At 48.7% G+C, this 20,273-nt stretch overlaps 1 protein-coding gene across 7 annotated transcripts in view; it reads right to left on the bottom strand.

Annotated features, from left to right (window-relative positions):
* Positions 1-837: 837 nt before the first annotated feature.
* Positions 838-20,273, bottom strand: part of POU2F3 (POU class 2 homeobox 3) — a 75,394-nt gene continuing 55,958 nt past the window's right edge. For all 7 annotated transcript variants that reach the window (XM_072822370.1, XM_072822373.1, XM_072822371.1 and 4 more), the window contains 9 exons: positions 19,359-19,461; positions 16,741-16,823; positions 14,279-14,461; positions 13,719-13,860; positions 12,008-12,144; positions 9,832-9,993; positions 4,587-4,653; positions 3,337-3,469; positions 838-2,124 (listed from right to left, as the gene is read on the bottom strand). In XM_072822370.1, coding sequence (XP_072678471.1) covers positions 2,085-2,124; positions 3,337-3,469; positions 4,587-4,653; positions 9,832-9,993; positions 12,008-12,144; positions 13,719-13,860; positions 14,279-14,461; positions 16,741-16,823; positions 19,359-19,461 — 1,050 coding nt within the window. In that variant the 3' untranslated portion in view covers positions 838-2,084. The remainder of the gene's footprint in view (positions 2,125-3,336; positions 3,470-4,586; positions 4,654-9,831; positions 9,994-12,007; positions 12,145-13,718; positions 13,861-14,278; positions 14,462-16,740; positions 16,824-19,358; positions 19,462-20,273) is intronic.

Raw genomic sequence — 20,273 nt, 5'->3', positions numbered from 1 at the left:
CCAATAGGCTTTCTTCTCCAGCTTCATGACATGAAGTTTGAGTCTGAATATAAGTCCCATTTAAACATCAGGAATAGTTAAGTCTTAATTATTTACATACAGATTTCTCACGTGGATGTTGTTCACAACTAATGTTTCATCCCAATTTCAGTTTTCCCCCATGAGCCATTACAGTTTTGAAGGAACTCCCTTTCCCACAGGTCAGTGTTTACCCTAGGAATGGTAGCTATTTAAATTTTTATTAACCTCAGGAAAACCACCAGGAGAGCTTCCTTGTCCCTCAAACCCCTCAGCAAAAGTCCCAGTGCATTCCGAACCCAAATATATTGGATTATCGGATTGTGCTTTGCTTCTTGTCTACATATCTATTATATATCTATTGCTTCCCATTGTGAATACTGAATAATTGACCTTCAGGATACCTGGAATAGGAGTTTTTCAGCCTCTGCCTCTAAAGTCTGAATGACTTGGCCTTAAACATTTACCATCCTCCCACTTACAAAATCCTCCCACTTACAATCAGTCACCTGCTACTCTGCCCTCAAGGGAGTTCTATCAAAAAGATTAAGAACTCTGAACTCTTCAAAGCCCCGTGTGTGTATGTCATCTTTAGCATCAGTCTGGGGACTAACAGACTTAATGCACTGATTTGAAATATTTTCCCCATCCCGCTTTTTTAAAGTAATCTCTGCGCCCAATGTGAGGCTCGAACTCACAGCCCTGAGATCGAGAGTGTCACACTCCACTGGCTGAACCAGCCAGGTGCCTCCCCCCCCATCCCATTTTACTATATGCACTCAGATTCCCTCCCTCAACAAAAGACACAGAACAATAATCTAAACCTCTTCTTATCAATAGTGGACTCATTTATATCATAACTATACAAATTTATTTAGGAACAGAGAGATTCCTTTGAATCTCAACATTTTCTTGGATATACAATCTTTTTAAAAAAAAAAAAAAGTTACCATTTCTGGAATGGCTTCATGTTACATCTCTACACACTGGCCCACAAAGAAGGAGACTAGAGAGAAGGTTCCCGAGAAGTCAACCAAGATTCCCAGCCTATGCGGGAACTCTCTTGTGGAAGCTAGCACAGTATTTCACACTTTGGCATTTTTTTTCCTTTTTCTTTTTTCTAAAAAGATAAAATATTACAGAGATATCTTCAAAATTCACACCTGAGTTAAACATTTTGCTGGACAATTCCACATTAAGGAGAGAACATAACTGCAAAAAGAAAAAGGGGCTATATACAGGTATTTTGCCAACATAATTGTTATAGGTTTGTTTTTGGGTCCTTCCTCCTGCGACCAGGGGAAGGGAGAGAGGACCAGAGAAAGACAAGGAAGGAGAGAAGGAATAAGCACTCCTGAACTCTGGGGCAGGTGTAGCAGACAGAAGAGCACCTGTGGGCAGAGAGATGCGCCCAGGGGACTGAGGGTGGCTCAGCCTTCTGTAAAAAGGAGGCAATCGTGACTGGATTTGGTTCTAGAAAAGGGGGGCGGGGCTACAGAGAACACGGGGTGAAATGAGGATTCGATCAGAAAAGTCTGCAGAACAGAGAGAGCATCCAGGCTGTGGTCATCAGATTTCAATCCTTTCGCAGATTTTAGAAACCGGTTCAGAGATGGTGGCCGAGTTCGAAGTCAGAACTGTGATCTCTCTCCTGGTGGCTTGGTGCACCAGGCAAACCACTGTCCCCAGAAGCCCGCAGATGAGTTGGAAAATAATGGCAAGGTGTCCTTCTCTGAAAGACTACTGCCACAGTGAAGCCGTCTGAAGTATTTAGAACTGGAGGATTGGAAGACAAAACAGGGAAAGAAGGCGAACATGGTCAACACCTGGGGGTGGGGGGGTGGGAAGGGCATGTGTTTCAAGAGCTCTTGGAGCCAAAGCATGGTTCAATCACAGTTTGGATCTCTGGATGCCCTCACTCCTGAAGAAGCAAGAGTTTGGGTTGATAGTGGGGATTCTCTTCCACTCTCCTGACAGTAATCTGTCCATACAGAGGGCGAAGGCGTGATTCCCTTCCTTCCAGGGGGGCATACGGGGCCAGGTGAATTCGAAGAAACTTTTTGGTCTTAGTGGAGGTAGGTGGGATGATTCCATCGGTACCAAGATCTGGAAGGAAGAAAAAGCAAGTCAATCCCGAAGCTGCTAATGGTATGATGGAAGAGGTGAATGAGTAACAAACTGCCAACAGGTATGGGGTTTTCTTTCTGGGGTGATGTAAACGTTCTGGAATTAGATTATGGTGATTATGGTGATGGTTACGTAAAAATTGTGAATACACTAAAATCCACTGCATCCTATACTTTAGATGGTAAATTTTATGGTATATAAATTCTATCTCAAAACATTTTTTTAAAGATTTTATTTATTTATTGAGGGGGTGGAGAACATGAGCAGGATGAGGGGCAGACTACCCACTGAACAGGAAGACCAATGTGGGGCTTGATCCCAGGACCCCGGGATCATGACCTGAGCTGAAGGCAGACGCTAAACTGACTGATCTGGGTGGACAGAGCCTCGCATCGGTCTTCTTGCTCAGCTGGGGGTCTTCTTCCTCCTGTGTCCCTCACTCTGTTCATGCTCTCTCCCTCTCTCTCAAATAATAAATAAAATCTTTTTTAAATGTACATTATATTTTTTCCTCCCTTTATGGCTACAGTGGTTGAGGAGATCCAGTACAACATTTGGCCATAAGAGCTGGCTGTCTTGCTCAATAGCCTGGGTTTGGACAAGTGGACTCATTTCCCACAAGGGAACTGCCTAACTTTCAAATCTCTGCTTTGTTCTGAATCAGGGAAGACTTTCTCAAAGCCTCTGCTCAAGAATACTCTATAGAGCAGACTCAGGCCCCAGAGGCCGCTTCCCTCATTGCATCGCAGGTAAGAGCTGGAGATAGGGATCGGGCAATACTTCCCTCTCTCATTCCGTCAGCCGCACCGGCAGCTCTGGCTCACATCAGAGCACCCCGAGAGCACCCTGTTCCTGGCATGAAGTGGAGCACTCCTAAGCCCACTGAAGGACCTGGCCCTTTCTAACAGGAGTGTTTGGAAATTTCCACCCTCCTAGTGAGGATGGAAATTTTGGCTTTGTTGACATCAGCTCCTTGCCAGGACTGCTCACTGGCCGAAGCTTCTCTTTAAAGCCCGCTCCCTAGGGATGTGGTCCAGCCTGGCTGTCCACTCTGCACCCCATCCCCACCCCCTGCCACCCCGCTTCCCTTTCCAGCCCTGAGATGAGCTTTCTTTCCAGAGGTATGGACCCAACTTCTTGCATGTCCCCTGACCCTGCTGTAATGTTGGGGCATTCTCTCCTCCACCTTACCCTGAAGAGTTAAAACTGGAGGAGCTCACTGCCGCTTTGGAGTTATTTTGAGATGCAGTGGGGCTGTTGGCGTGGAGTCCTGAGCCAGGAGACGAAGGCCTGCTGTTGTTCCCAGGGGAACAGGATGACGTTACTGAGGACGAAGAGAGGCAAAAACAAGGGGAAAATAATGCTGCTGGGTCCTGGGACCTCCTGACATGGCCCTCAGACATGTCCCCCCAGAGGACTCCCACCCCCTCCCTACCTCCCACCCACCTGCCCACCTCCTGCCATGTTAGCATCAACACCCGGCCCCAGAGGGGCTCTCATCATAAATGTTCTTCTCAGCGCAGGCCCTGGAGAGCGGCATGGCTGGTTCTGCAGGTCCAGGACTTGCCAAATGCAAAAGGACAGATGCCAAAATCCTCCTACTCCAGGACACACCCTGGGCAGGGCATATGTAGCCCCAGACCAAGAGACAGGAGAGGCAAAAGAACAAGAAAGGAGGAGAGGCAGAGAGAGAAAAGTGAACAGGGGAGGGAAAGAGAATCTGAGAGCATAATAAAGATTGCCAGCCTCTTCCATGTTCCCATCTCCACAGAAAAGACCCACAGTCTTCTAGAAAGAGCACAGCCATGAGAGAGGAGACCCAAGCCTCGGTCCCTGGCCATTCACTAAGTAATCCTAGCCTGTACTGCTTCCCTGAAACACATTTTGTCTTCTGCAATATGGCAGATTTGGATTCTTGTTTTTGGGTTTCCCAAACAGTATTCTGTGAATAAGGTGACAGGTCTATCTTAGCATCCAAGCAAGCCAAGATACTTTGGAGAGTGGGAAGCAGTGCCATCGATAATTATGTCAGGACAACAGGCAGACCCTTGGACTATCCTGGGCACATCCAGACATACGGTCACCCTTTGGGTTCTTTGAAAGGCTATCAGTGCTTTTTGAAAAATAAGAGTTCTGTAGGAAATTGGTTTGGAAACCCCCTGCCTTCCATCCAGCTCCTTCACTCCTGCAGGGATATAAAATGCACTCCAGGGCTGAGAAGGGTGGCAACCAAAACAGAAAGCAAACACTTGCCCTAAACGCTGCTTCTTCAGCATTTCCCAAACTTACTTGATGGTGGAACCCTTCTTCTTCTAGCACAGATTTTAATCGCCTTTCAGAGACATTTAAGGAATGCTGACCTAAGCAGTCAGCTTGTGCCTCTACCGTCCCGGTATTTATAGAATTCTGGTGTTATTCAGAAACCCCACGATAAGGCTTACCTGTTCCAGGCATGGTGCTGTGGACAGGAGGGACAGAGAGGGGGCCCAGAGACCCAGAGGGAGAGACCTGAAAGGCAATGGAAGCTTGTCAGTGTCTGTGTCTGCTCCCTTATCCATGATCCTGAGTGCTTCTCTGGGGTGCCGGGCCCAGAGTGCAGGCCTCAGGCCTCAGCGTCCTTGATGATTGCCTAGTCCCGAACCTACATTCCATCCCTTGCTTCTGCAGGAAGGCCTCTGGACCATGTGCGGCATCAGCTCCAGCTCTGCCCTGCTCTGATGATGGCTGCCCACTGCTGCCACCAGGCTCTGCCCTCCCTGTGTCCCCTGGCTTCTTTGGCACTGCCAAGGCAAAGCTGCCCCTGTCAGTAACCCTTTCTTTTTTTTTTTTTTTTTTTTGTATTTATGTATGTATGTATGTATGTATGTATGTATGTATGTATGTATTTTTATAAAGATCCTTTTGCTCAGGGCAGCAGAGCCTAGCCCTGACAGCCCTGTTCCCGGCTTCCCAGCCTGATATATGAGAGGACCCTCAACTCCCCAGAAAACACTGGAGGGGCTGAACTTTGCACTCCAAAGCTTTTCATTTGGCCCTGGAGACCTCACAGCATCGTCAACTCTGAGCTTGGGAAGAGACGAGGATTTAAACATTTTAGGATTCTCCCCGCCCCCCCCCCCTTAAGATTACTACCCTAGCACAACTTAGAACAAGATGTAATAGAAAGAATGGACTTTGGGGGCCCAACGGATCTGGGGGAGAGAACCTGGCTCCACCATGTGACTTTGAGCAAAGTGACCTAACCCCACTGAGATCTGGTTTTCTCATCCATGATACAGAGGTAATGCCTCCCTTGTATTTCCTTTTAATTAAGATTTAATAAGATAATGTCCATAAAGCTTCCAACTCAATGCCTGCCAAAGAGTGCCAGGGTTGTTAAATGTTAGTTCCCATCCTCCCTGAAGGCTGCCGTCAAGTGTCGCTGGACACTGTTCACCTCTCCATCTGAGCTGGAGTCGGCACACTTTGCCTCCCCTTTGTTCTCTCACATGCCAGACCGGGGAAGCTCCCATCAATGTTTTCAAAGGATGTTGGAAGGAAGCTTTGCTCGGGGAGCTGGGATTTGATACTCCTCCCCTCCCCAGTTTGGATCCACCCGTCCCAACAGGATGCAGCACGTATTCATTTCCCAATTAATCAGCTGCGGTTCGGCTCTCTTCACCTACCTGTGCTTTTACAATGAACCTCCTCAGTAGGCAGGGGGCCCACGGAGGGTGGAGACAGGTGTGGGGCCGCGTGGTAAGAGATGTTATCACCCATCTCTCTCCTCCTCCTCCTCCCCTCCCAACTGGCACACCCAAGAAATTTGTTGTTGTTTTAAAATAAATAATGTATTTAGTCACTGCGACCAGCTTCCTCTGTTTCCTTCTGGAGGCAGGCCATGCATATGCAAGCAGGTATATATATGTATATATATACATCTTGGCATATATGGTTCCCCTTTTTAATTGTTTATATAAATGGTAGCATTTTGCCCACCCTGGTTTGTGCCATTTCGCTTTTTTCTTTCTTTCTTTCTTTCTTTTTTATTTTATTTTTTGGCTTGACTGTATATCTTAGAGATCATTTCATATCAGAGCAGAAGAAACTATGTCCTGGTCCCAAGGAGCCCATCCCAATGAGACCTGAGGAGAAGACAGGGTCAGAACATTTTCTTTCTCTGCTTCTTTCATAATATCACAAATATGAATGTCATTACTTATTTAACATCTTTCTCCTCTAGTAGGCTGTCGGCTTCCCAAGGGCAGGATGATGCCCATGGAGATCTACGGTGTCTACTGCAGCACCTGGAAACTTGCAGGTGCAAAGTTCAGTCAATATGTGTTGCATGAATGATGAGAATGAATCAGGCTCCTTCCCAGCTCCTCCATGCTTCCCACTGCTTTTCTCACTGTAGGTGTCCTGGGTTGGGATTGAACCAAAAAGAGAACCTACTTCCCAAAAGCCTGTGTTTGAAGATTCCAATGCTCTTCTGACATGGCTCCATTTCCTTAACACACCCGACATAACCTCACCCCACCTCACCCCCGCCCAACACTCCAGCTTCCTCATTCACACTCCCCCGGTTCCAGCCCATCATAGCCTGCTGTGCTTCCTCCTTTCACCCTGTCCTAGCCTCAGGGCCTTCGTATAGACTCTTTCCTCTGCCTAGAATGTTCTTCCTACACTCTCCCCTCCCCGGGCACCCTCACCCCCATTACTGTCTACTCATTCTTCTTCTGTCAGTTTGAGCATCATTCCTCAGAGAAGCTCCTGACACCTGCACTAGGTTAGGTCCTCTAAATCCTCCTGCTTCTCCTCTGGAGATTTCATCCCAGAGAGTATTTGTTCAATGTCTGGGACTGACTGGACTTTTCCCTGCTGGACTGGAAGCAGGGATCCCAAGCGTCCTGTGCCAAACATTTGGTGGGTACTTGATAAATATTTAAGAAAGGAATAGTGAATGAATATCCTGTTGCCTCCAACTTAAAATTTTTGGGTTCCTCAGAGTTTGCAGGGTAATTTAGTATCTGTGGCCCATTGTGATCGGCCCTCATCAACCTCTCGTAGTCACCAGGCCTTAGCTCCAGCCAGATGGAAGTGCTTGCGATTCCCAAAATGTAGCATGTTGTTTTATAATTCGGTGCCTCCTCACAGATGGTTCCTCCTGCCTGGTTTGCTGTTCTTGCTAACTTTAATTTGTTCTACAAACCAATCGGGGGGTCAGCCCTCCTGGACTCCATTCTGATTGGAGTGTCATTGATCTGCACTCCTCTACTTTCCCATAGCACTCCTACAGAACTCCTCACATCTTCACTGACCTCCTGCCCTTGTCTTGACTCTTCTGGCTTCTCCTTCTTAGTTTCCTCCCTTGATCCTCTTCCCTTACCTGTCCCTCAAATGCTGATGTTCTCTAGGGTTAAGATCTAGGTTTTTCTCTTGGCTCCTTTGTGAAAACTCCATAGTTGAGCTCCTCCCTCACCCTCCAATCCGAGGATTTCAACCACCACCTTATGCGTATGACTCCCTGATCTGTGTCTCTATCCTGGCCTTCTCTTCTGACCCCATAACTCCAGGTGCCCAAGGACATTCCCACTTGGGTGTCCCAGAGGCTTCACTGTACATTATAATGATGTAAAGACTGGAAATCGTCACTTTTTCCTACTCCCAAATCAGCTCCTCCCTCTGTTTGCTTGTTCCATCAATGGCACTACCACCTGCCCCATCAACCCAACCTGAATGCTGAGAGTCAGTGCAGAATATTCTCTTGCCGTCATCATTCTCCCTGCCCCCACTTGATTTCTGATTCATTAACCAAGACCTAATAATTCTACCTTCTAATTGTCTCTTGAATTTCTTATCTCTTAGGTTTGCTTCAGCCCTCATTTCTTCTCTTCCAGATAACTGCAGACACATCCTAGGTGGTTTCCCTGCCACTGGTCTTCTGTCTTTCAAACCACCCTTTACACCACAATCTGAACATCATTCTAAAAGGCAAATCTGATTGTGCCAATGCCCTGCTCAAAAATCCTTCAGTGACTCCCCCAAGCCTTCAAGTTCCTCAGCATTGCACAGAGTCGCCTCAGTCTGGCCCTTGCTGGTCTGTCTAGCCTCATCTTTCAACATCCCTCTGCAGGGAACCACCTACGGTTCCGGGAACATGTCATACATCGTCCCTGCTTCATGCTACTGTTCCCATACTTTCCCCCATGAGAACTCCACCCCACACTTATTTGCCTCTTCACTCTTTGTCCTTTCGGACTCAGCTCAGGTATTAATTATCTCCTTGGGGAAGCCTTCTCTAACCACCACCTTGCCAGCTTTGTTAGCTGCAACTCCTAAATTCTCCGATAGAAATTATCATGTTGTTTATTATTTGTTTGTCTGTCTCCTCTGCTCTGAATTGGCGGTGAGGTCCTCTGAGACTGGGGACAGATGTTATTTATTTGTGTATCCCTAGCACTCTGCACAAAGATCAATATATGGTAGATAGTCAAGGAATGTTGGTGAAAGAATGAACAATGGTATTGTTTTATGTGTCAGCTATGTTCCATCCCGGACAAGGCTGAATTTCACCCATTCTTGAGTGCTGAAAGATTTGAGGACAGCGCCATTGTCTTCAATTCCCTTAGCCTTCCAACCCTACCATCCCCTGGGATGGAGAAGAACCTTCCCACCCCCACCCTCCAGGCACCATCTCTCCCTGAATAAAGAAGACATGTCCTACTCCCCAAACTCCCAAGTCTGCCTAAACTACAGATTATTCCCAGCCCTGACCTCTCCCCTGACCTCCAGAATCATAGATATAACTGTCTACTTGGTACCTCTTCTTGGATGCTTAGATGCATGTCCAACTTAATCAGATCAGCTCCAAATTTTTAGTTTTCTCCCTCATACCTGTACCTCCACCATTCTTCATCATCCTATAAAGTGTCAACACCTCTAACTGGTTGCTTGGGCCAAAATCCTTGAAGTCTCTTTGGCCTCATTTCTCATACTCCGTATCTGAGTTGTCAGCATATCTTGTTGGCTCCACAGTTGAAGTGTATTCAGAATCCAACCACTTCTTGTCACCATCATGGCTAGCATCCTAGCCTAATCTATCTCTATGCTCAGCCTCATTGTTGGAGTTCTCCTCACTGGTGTGTGCTTCCACGTAGACCATTCTCCACGTGGCAGCCCACCTCAGCCAGCTCAGGCTTCTCTGCTCACAGCCCTCCAGCGGCTTCTTTCATACAAACTCAAAGCCAGGGTCCTTTCAGTGACCTCCATGACCTAGGGCAGTCTGCTCTGTGCTACTCTTCTGACGGCACCTCCTAGTCCCTCCTCCTTCTTCACTCTGCCCCAGCTACACTGACTTCCTCCTATACCTCAGACGTGCTGGTTCCTCTGCCTGGAACACTCTTTATTCTAGATAGTTCTTTCCTTTTCAACATTCTGGGCTCCACTTAATGTCACCTCACCAGGAATGTCCTCTGTGACCTCTCTCTTAAAAAAGCATCCCCCCCCCACAGTCACTTTCAATCCCCTTACCCTTCTTTGTTCTCCTTTATGTTATGTAGATTTTATATATGCCATCTATTTGCTTATTTATTTATGGCATGCCCCTCACAACTCCTGACTGCCATCTTCCCCAGGATGACTTCCAGGCACCATTCCTGACCTTCCCCCCAGTGCTTGGTGGCAGCTTGGTTCCAGGCCACTCACCAGGCGGGAGTTGTAAATGGGTGATTTGATGGGTGTGGTCACAGGGCAGTTGATTCGCTTCTCCTTCTGACGTCGGTTGCAGAACCAGACTCTTACCACCTCCTTCTCCATGGACAGCTGCTCTGCAATCATGGAGATCTCCTCTGAGCTGGGTTTGGGGTTCTACAGAGACCAAAGGGATAGAGTGTGGTCAGGAGGAAAGAGGGAATGGGGTCGAGAATCAGGGGTAGGGGCTAGATGTTCCATGGGAACAAGACAGAACAAGAGATGGATGAAAGGCTTTAGAATCAGACCTAAGATGGCATACTGGCTTCATCATTTACTGTGTCTCCTTAGAAGACTTTCTTAACCTCTCTGAGCCTCAGTCTTATCATCTATGAAGGGAGAAAAATAATGTCTACCATTCAGGATTGTTGTGAGGATACAACGAGAAAATGTATGTAAACTGCCCAGCACGAGGCCTGCCCCAGAAGAAAGGATCCATAAACATAGTTCTCTTCTCTCACATCTTCCTTCAGAGGAAGTTCTAGAGACAGGAGTCCACCACTGAGTTCAGAGGGGCAGGCAAAATCCCGAAACCCATGTTTCCCTTGTGGCCTGATATCCTCTTCTTTTGTTATTACTTCCTGTCCTACCTCACATAGGAAAAGCTAAAGCATGTGGATCCGTCGAGAATGTGAAGATAATATATACATATACATATTCAGCGCTCTTCTGTTCCAACCCCTCCCTCCACTCAATCTTTGGTCTCAGCCCCCTTCCCTCCTTCCTGCATCCTCCTCCCTCACTCATGCTGCTCCAAGAAATCTAATCAGCAGGAAAAGCCAGCTCTTGTCATCCTGCCAGCAGGAAGTGGCCATCAAATCCTTGAGCCAGATGCACTGGCGGATTGGCCAGAGTGGGCAGCAGTCTTGGAGGCCTCGAGCCCATAATGTTAAATGAGGCCAAGGACACATCCTCTGGGGACCCATGTGGTGTGGATGGAGGCTCTGGAGGCTGGTACCTAAGGAATCCTGATGAGAAGCTGTTTAGACACGCCTGCTTTTCCCTCTTCTCTTCCCCAGCAACTACGGGGCACATAGCTGGGTATTATCAGCTTCCACATACTGGCTCAGGAAACTTGTAGCTTCTGCTACAAGTTCAAACAAATGTATGTATAATATGATCACAAGCATTTAAATGCGTGGGGAAGAAAGAAATAGAAGGAAAGCCATTTGGTGGTAGATTTTTTTCTTTCTACTTCCATGTTTTCTTCATTGTTTACGATGAGCATTTCCTAGATTTATAGTTAAAAAAACAATAAATTGGATCCCTGGGTGGCTCAGTGGTTTAGCGCCTGCCTTCAGCCCAGGGTGTGATCCTGGAGTCCCCGGATCAAGTCCCACATCAGGCTCCCTGCATGGAGCCTGCTTCTCCCTCTGCCTGTGTCTCTGCCTCTCTCTCTCATTCTGGGTCTCTCATGAATAAATAAATAAAATCTTTAAAAAATAAAAACCAAAAAAATAATAAATCAATGCATAGAAAGTGAAGAATTTCAGATGGCAACTATACTTATCATGATAAGCATTTTGTAATATGTAAAACTGTTGAGTCTCTGTCATACACCCAAAACTAATATAATATGTCAACTATACTTCAATAAAAAACAAATGAAAAAAGAAAATTCACATACAGTGCTCTGGCTTTGATCCCTTCACCTCAGCTGGACATGCTCTTCTGGGACCCTATACCCCATTCTTTAAATCTCCCAGTGAAGGAGACAATGGGCTCTCAAAAAAGTCAGGGTTGGGGCACCTGGGTGGCTCAGTGGTTGAGTGGCTGCCTTCTGGTTTGGAGCATGATCCTGGGGTCCTGGGATCGAGTCCTGCATCGGGCTCCCCTGCAGGAAGCCTGCTTCTCCCTCTGCCTATGTCTCTGCCTCTCTCTGTGTATCTCTCATGAATAAATAAATAAATAAGATCTTTAAAAAATAAAGTCAGGGTCAGTGGGGGAAGAAGTTCCTGGAACGGAGGAGGAATGCACCCTTTCATCGGAATACACGGGTGCCTGCAGAGGGTGTGTGCACTTGCTTCCTGACCCCTTCCCAGGGCACGTATGGAGCGCAGGGGCCTGAGCGTGTCTGCTCATCCAGCCGTGCACAGCGGCCTACCCGCCCCCACCCGGAGGAGCCACTCACATCTTGAAATCTCTTCTCCAGAGTCAGGCGGATATTGGTCTCGATGCTGGTCCGTTTCTTCCTCTTCCTCCCGAACACTTCGTTGAGGGTGGGGAAAGAGCTGGGGGTGTTCATCGAGGGGTCTGATGGAGAGGTTTCTGTCGGGAGGTGGAAAGTAGAGGAAACTCAGAGAAGAGAACGCACAGCCAGTTCAGGCTCTGTGTTCATGGCCTGGAGATCCAACAGGGCCTCGGGGTGAGCTCTGCAGGGGCTCTCTCAGCACCAGGCCTCTCCCCTCCCCACCCAGCAGGGGAGCCGGAGCGGGCCAAGAATCCTGCTTCTCCTCACTGCTCTGGGCAAAGGTCCTCCACAACTCCCACGCCAGCGCCTCCACTGTTTGCGGTCATGGTTCAGAGACACTCGGCCACGGGCGGCCTGCGTAGGTGTGAGTGGGTGCCGGCAGGGGTCCTGCGAGGCACACTCGTGGGTGTCTGGATGCGAATACCCAGTAAAAGGGGGAAGTGGGGTTTTGAGCTAAAAGCAATGGCACTTGGAGGAATGTGGGTGTTGAAGTCACTTTTCAGTGTTAAGTGTGGGAGCTGAGGCTGTAGGATTGATGGGCAGGGATACCCTTCAGGAAGGATTCAGGGGTTGGGTAGGGGGGCACACCAGAAATGACCTAGAAGGGCTCTGGTCATCTCTCACTTCAGTGCCCCGAGGAAAGCTGCCTATGGGGGGCAGCTTCCTTGCCCCCTCCCCATGGTCCATGCAGAGGGACTTGTGAGGGGGTAACCCCCTTGGCTGCCTATCCCACCCTACCCCTCCTCTCCACAGTAACTCCTCGTCCTGTATCTACTGACTAGAGCCCAGCCTGGCCCTGGCCCTGCTCCTTCTCTTTCTGCCAACACCACTGGTTCTCAGCCAGGGGTGATTTTGCACCACCACTGGTCACCCAGGGGGCCTTTGGCAGGATCGGGAGACATTTTTTTTTGCATGTCTTAATGGGAGGCAGGTGCTGCTGGCATCTAGGGGGTAGAGACCAAAGATGCTGCTAAATACCCTATAATTCACAGGACAGCTTCCTCTAACAAAGAATTCTCTGGCCCAAGATATCAATAGTGCCGTGGTGAAACCCTGTCCCACGCTGCTCTCTGACTTCAAATGCTTCCATCTAGTATTCCAAACGCTTCGCCCTTGGCTTGCACCCTTGACTTCCTGGAACACCTCCCAGGCGACCCTGTGGACTGAATCCTGTGAACCCCACTCCTGCTGCCAGCTTTCCTGCTAGTCTAGCTCATAGTAACTCTCTGACCTCTGAAGACCTACTCAAGATTAGCCAGATAAAGGGCTCCCCCTCTCCCCCATGAGACCCTAGAGGGCCCACTTCCCTATCTTCCTAACCCACACATGGTCCAGAGCACAAGACAGGTGTGTTCACTCTGGGAAGCTGTCCTAAGGTCCAGACTGCGTGGGTCTCTGGTGGAGAATGGGGCCAAGTCTTGATGACCACAGACCTAATGCCATGTCCTCCAAAGGGTCTTCTCAGTAATGAAGCGGACATTTCCATCTCCACTTGCCTGTTTCCTGTGTCTTATTTCTCAAATGGTTCCAGACTCAGGAGGAGGAGGGGTCTTACATATTCACTCCTCTAGCTTCAACACAGACAAGTCACTGGCCCCTTCCCTGCAGAATCCTCTAGGGCGCCATCCATCCTTGTGTCCTTGATGCCTACCTGCATCATGCAACCACTTCTCCAGCAGTGGCTTGAGCTTGCACATGTTCTTGAAGCTCAGATTGAGGGCCTCGAATCGTGAGATGGTGGTCTGGCTGAAGTCGTTGCCGTACAGCTTTCCCATCGCCAGCCCCACATCTCCCTGCACATGGGGATAAAGAGGGAAGAAGGAGCTGGAGAGACAGGCTCCTTCTCGTCTTTGTCCCACCATCCTAGGATCACTCACCCGGAGAACCTTCAAGCACCTACCCATCACCTTGGCTCCTCTCCAGGTTTCTTTCCCTCTAAGAGGGAGAATTTGGTTCATTTCCCTCCCCAGACTCCGACTAGGCCATGCCCATGTGCCTAACCCCTTGCCTGGCTCTTATTCCTCCCCTGACCTCCAGCAGTGTCCTCAGTTTCCTTAGCAATGATAGCTGTGCCCTATTCTCTAGGAACACAGAGACATGATGGGCTTGCCCCAAACACTTGGAACCTCAGGCTGCTCCTGAAATGTGCACTCGGGAAGTCCAGTGTCCACTCACTCAACCCAATTCCTACTAGATCCCTGCAAACCAAACCTGTGTGAAGCCCAGCTTAATGCGCCTCTGCTTGAAAGTCTTGGCAAACTTCTCCAGCTCTTCCAAATCACTGGGCTCGTCAGCCCCTCCAGAGTTGGGTAGATGCTTGGGCACTGGGAGATGCGGGGACGCTTCCAGATGAGGTTCTAAAGAAGATCCTGGCAGCCCGGGGCGCCCAATTGCCTAAGAGGGAACAAATGCCAAACAGATCCACAAACAGTCAACGGATCAAATGGCATTTTCTGGTATTGTGTACTGACAGGCTCACTTAGGGGATGACAGATCCCTGGGTACACTTAATTCCTACTTTTTTTCAGTGGTGTGGCAGTGAGAAACTGGGGTTTCTACGAAGGGACACCAAATAGCTAGAATAGCTTGGTAGAAACAGGAGGAGTGTGGGACGGGGAGGTGGCCTTTCTGGGTTTTAGTCTATGACTCATTGTTTGACTCTGAGCAGGTAACTTCCTTCTTTCAGTTTTCCCCGTAAAAGGAGCCAGCTAGCGCGGTTGTTTACAAAGATCCCCACAACAAATCTTAGAGCGGGACAGGGAAAAGGTTGTTTGCCTTGCCTGTTCTTTTCCACAAAGCAAAGTAACTAAGGTGTTCAACAGGCATTAACCGAGGATGACAGAGACACCTGAGACTCGTTATATTAATAGAATTTTCATAGAATTTTAAACTCTTGTGACCGCTATTTTACTCTCTAACCCATCGTTTTCTTTCATGACAGTGTTTTGGTGGTGTTTCTTGGTTTTAAGTCAGAGGTAATCTAGTGCCAATTAAATATAGCCTGATCTCACTTATGATTGTTGAGAGATAGTCTTCCTTCAGTTTATTTCCATAGAAAAATGGACCCTAAAACCTAGAGTCCATGTTGTGCCCTTTTGGGGTCAGGAGTGAATCCAGCTCCTGAAGACATCCATCACTTCACAGGTTTCAGGACCCAGACTGAGGGGGCCAGGCGTTGTGTTCAGTCCAGGGGCCACTCACTGCCCACGTGGACAACTTGGCCTATGTCCACCCTCTTCTCTCCCCTTCCCAGTTTACTCTTTTCCTAGACTGGGGTTAACTTTCCTCCTTTTCTCCTCCATGATATGCAGATTTACCACTCAGAGGAGCATCTTCTGGATGAGGAAGGTCAAAGGACCAGAGAGAAGCGAAGGACCCATTTCCCTGGTGAAGGATCTTCTAGAACAGAATGGTTCGGAAGCCTTATGGATTTGATCCCATTTTGCAGGGTAGGGCCTCAGCCCTCCTGAAACTTCCTTTTCCTTGATTCATCTGTTCTTTAACAAATACCAAGTTCTTTGCTGGACCTTCTTCTCCCTTCCTTTCACATGCAATCAGATACCAACCAAATTGGATTTTGCATTCCTTCAACCTCTCTAAACATCACCCGGTTGGCTCCCTCCTCTCTACTCTTACTGCCGCCACCCTAAGCAAGTCCCTTATTACCACTGCCCAGGACGATCTTAATAACCTCAACAGTTTCTTTGCTTCTCATATTTTAAGATGTACGAGTTGATCTTAAGATCTCTTCCGGACCTATGTCGATGGTGATGAGATTCTGAGTCTTCCGGAACAAATGGAAGCCTTCAGGACTCCGGCGTCCCCATTCCTATCAGCCACTAGATGGCACCCTCTCCCCTTCAGCAGCCTCTCTAGCCCTCAAGTGCCAGGGCCCCTAGTGATCCATGGGGATCCAAGCTCAGAGAAGGGACACGGGGCCCTGCAGTTATTCCCAGCAATTCTGCACATCTGTCCCTGCAAAGCCGTCTCCTGCAGCTGTGCAGGTTGTTAGCGTATAGGGGAGGAGGTGCAGCCACCACACAGCTCCTGTTGCTCGTAGCAAGCTGCACACCTGGCACCAGGCTGCATCTGGCCAGAGGTAGAGGTGCCTCCTAACTGGCCAACAGGTGCTGGATGGGAACATGGCAGCTCTACAAACTGCCCCTCTCGCAGATCTCAGCCCTCCTGACCCACACCTGTGCACACTGCAGGAGGCGGTCTAGAATACTAGGTGTTAAGAGGGCCCCAGAGGTGAGTGACCGTGGCCTTGCCATCTTGGGACATCAGGCCTATGGGACTCTGGCCTCCTCCTTGGGCTTTGCAGTCACCGTGGCATCCCTGGAAAGTTAGCTGACTCCCGATCCTATGGGGAATGAGTGAAGCCAGGGCCTCATCAGGGTGGGATTGGAGGCCCAGTACCACGGAGCAGGGAGGGGAGCAGGGAGCTGAAATATCTGGGCTCCGATTCTGGCTCCACTGGGGACATTGGATCAGTCATTTCTCATGGCTGTGGCTTGGCTTCCCCATGTGTGAGCAGGGATGGACCCTCGCTAGCCCCTCTCCCCAGAGGGGTAAGTGCACCATCGAGGGAGTGGGGGCAAACCAGTGAGCTCCTCTGTGGAGAGGAGAGCTGAGTTATTCCCAGAGGAAACAGGAAGAATGTGGTTGTTTACCTGGGACGCCAGGCCAGGCCCTGTCTGCGGGAGGAGGAGAGAGCTTTGTTGCTGTGGAAAGGGGAGAAGATTTGGCTGCAGACCTGGGCGAGAAGGGGAGGGACAGAGGAACAAACAAATAAAATCCAGGCCATCTGAAAGACACGCTCCACAGCTTTGGAATCCAGATAACTGTCCCCACCCCCTGCACCCTCATCAGGTCCCTCCAGCCACCTCCAGCCCTGTGAACGAAGCCCCCACAGGCACGGCCAGCCATTGCCACACACAGGTGGAGGTGAATGAGACCGGGGATGAGTAGGTAAACAGCAACCCCCAAACCAGTCCTTCGGCTTGCCCCACCAGCCTGGATTGGTGCATGGGCTGGGGAGCTCGAGGCGGCCTGCTCTGGGATCTGATAACCGGGGCTGAAGGAATCCAGCAGAGAAAGAAAGGCTGCTGGAGCTGAGGAGCTGACGAGTTCCATTTTGCCTACGGAAGTAGGCTACGAAGGCCCGGGCAAATCTGCAAGGATGCCAGACCGAGTGCATGGGGCCAGACAGCTCCATTGGCCAGAGGCTCTTGGCAGAGCAAGGACATTGTATTCTCTGGAGGAAAGGTGGAGAGAGAAGGGAAGACCAGGGCCAAGCCTCTGGAAACTCTCCCCGGTGGTATGGCCTCTGCCCATTCGTTGTCCTGCCTGAGGACCACTTTCTCCTTCCCTCTCCAGGTCAATGGAGGTCATGACGGTGGCCTCCCTCTAGGAAGGGCCACAGCCAGGAGCTCTCACTCTCACTGCAAGAAATGGAGCCATCAAGCTACCACAGCAGACAATGGGGCAGGTCACCCCAATCACTCAGCACAAACCAGAACCCTGGTTGGGGGCGGTTCTCTCTTGTGCCTAAGCTGCTCCGGGTCACTGATGTACAGCGTCTGCTCATGCTGACCTTCATGCCTCTCAGTCTATAAAAGTCAGGGCTTCATTTTTTCCTTATTAAAATAAATAGGGCAGCCCAGGTGGCTCAGCGGTTTAGCGCCGCCTTCAGCCCCAGGGCCTGATCCTAGAGACCCGGGATCGAGTCCCACGTCAGGCTCCCTGCATGGAGCCTGCTACTCCCTCTGCCTGTGTCTCTGCCTGTGTGTGTGTGTGTGTGTGTGTGTGTGTGTGTGTCATGAATAAATAAATATTTTTTAAATAAATAAATAAAAAATAAAATAAAATAAAATAAAATAAAATAAATAAATAAATAAATAAATAAATAAATAAATAAATAAATAAATAAATAAATAAAAAGTTCTTATAAGGAGCTCTGAACCAGGAGTCAGAGGCTTGGATACTAATAGTAATCTAACACAGATTTTGCATTTTGAAAGCCTTTTCATATGCATTATCTCAAATAATCCTTCATAACCTCATGAGGTAGGATTTTACTATTATTCTATTTTATTTCATTTTACTCTATTTTTATTCAGAGAGGTTCGGTTAACTTTCCCAAGGATACACAGCTAGTAAGTGATTTTTAAAATTAAAAACAAAATCTAACCAATGAGTTTTCTGACTCCAAATTTTGAGGGGGTCTTTGTTTCCTCGCTTGTTTCTCCCCCTACATCATACACTGTCCCCATTGATGATATGATTACATCTGGACCATTTTGATATCACTATCTTCTGAAGAGAAAGGGAATTAACTGTTAACCTTCTCTTTCCTGGTCTAGGAGTATGATACACATTGTTTAGCTAAAAAAAATACTTCAAGGTTCAAGTCTGTTCCTAGTCAGCATTATAAAAATGCTCTGAGATGCCATGGGACCTAGGGACAGGGACTGTAACTCTGGCAGGTGCTAGGGATGGAAGACAGAGTTGTTTGGATTCTGGATTTCCAGAGCCTCTACCTGGGATTTGTACATTGGTAGAAAACCCCTACTTTTTCCATCTCTTTGGCCCTAGTTGATAGAGATGAGAGAGGGAGAGGCAATGGCCAAGAACACAGCTTTCAGACAAACTGCTATGGAACTTCATTATGTCACCAGAGACCTACATAATACAACTTCTACCGCACAAGGTTATTTTGAAAAAGCCAGGAAAATCACTCAGCAGAGCCCCTGCCATATTTATGCTCAAGAAATACTAGCTATTACTATGAATATTATAATATGTTTGCTCTTGGCCAAGGAGATGGTCTCTGGTAGTAATTTCCCTGCCAAAGAATATCTGAAAACCCCCTCTACAGCCTGTGGGTGGCACTGCCGCTCTACCCAGACAGAGGCACAGCTGGCTTTCCGGAGGTGAAATCCTCCTAATCCTAAATCCTAAAAGACTTCCCAGGACTTGCCTGTACTGCACATCCCAAGGAGCTCCTCCTTCCTATACTGCTGCACAACCCCTCCTCCCGCCCCCAGCTCTCTGCTACCTTGCATCTCTGTACTGACCATGAAACAGGGAGGCGAGAGGGAGAAGCAGAGAAGGACCCTCTGCCTGGAGAGGCAATGCTGGGCAGTCCCTCCCTTGGGCCCTGAAGTAGACAATCTGGTCTTAAAGCCAGAGGGGTGAGCCACTCACCCATGCCCTACACTTGGGCTCCCTCATCCAGCAAGCAGTTGCTGGACGGGTCAATGTGGAAAATGCCAGCCAGCCTTCTTACCTTGCTGCCCAGATTGGGTCTGAGATAGCAGGAACTGGGATACAGACTGGAGGTGGCCAGGAACCAGCACGAGCTGCTGGAGTGGATGGAGGGAGGTCATGTCCTGCACACCGGGAAACACAAACAGCACAGAATTTACAAGCCGGAGGTGCTGGCTCCATCTGTCTCCTGCCTGTCTGTCCCCTGGGGTCTCCAGAGTCTGCGTGTTCGTTGGCTGTGACCTTGCCTTATGGCTCTGCGTAGCTCAAGTGCCTGGCACGTAGTAGCTATTCCATTAATGCTGGCATCGTTACAGCTCCCGCACTCAGCCAAGCAGTGCCTTGCAGCCTAGTGTCCTTAAACTTTGCATTGTTATTTAACTTTTGTGTCTGTCAGGCTTGTCTCCCAACTCGACTGTAAATGTCGGAGCCACAGGCTGAGTATTACCCATCTCTCAGAGCTTCACCCTAGAAACGACATGGAATCCCAATCGTCTAATTTTGTTTTTTTAATCTCATGCCACTTGACTATGCTAAAAGGCATATATCTTGGCCTTTCCTGAGCCTGAGCTTTTCCTGGAAGAAAGAGTAAGTTATTAGTTTGTAATACAACCGATTAGATTGGACACAAAGTCCACGTCCCCTGAGTTCCTTCCACCAGCTCCCAAAGGGGAAATAGTAATCCCCTATGCTTGCTTGGGGGATCCTGACCCCCAGGGCTCTGTGCACCAAGACGGTAATCCCCTGCTGGATGAAGAAGCGAAGGAATGCATGCACATCCTACTCTTAAATATTCCTAGAGAGGGGGTGGCATTTCTTCCCCAGGTAATCCAGACCAGGAGAAAGGCTCGCCACATGGACAACCGCCCTCTCAGACATTTGTCGTTACTGTTTCAGGGTGCCTCTTTCTTCCCCCAACACACTCTGTTCTAGTTTG

Source organism: Canis lupus, chromosome 3 (genome assembly GCF_048164855.1).
Source record: "Canis lupus baileyi chromosome 3, mCanLup2.hap1, whole genome shotgun sequence".
NCBI lineage: Eukaryota > Metazoa > Chordata > Mammalia > Carnivora > Canidae > Canis > Canis lupus.
The sequence above is the reverse complement of the archived record's forward strand: the minus strand, read 5'-3'. Positions and strand labels throughout refer to the sequence as shown.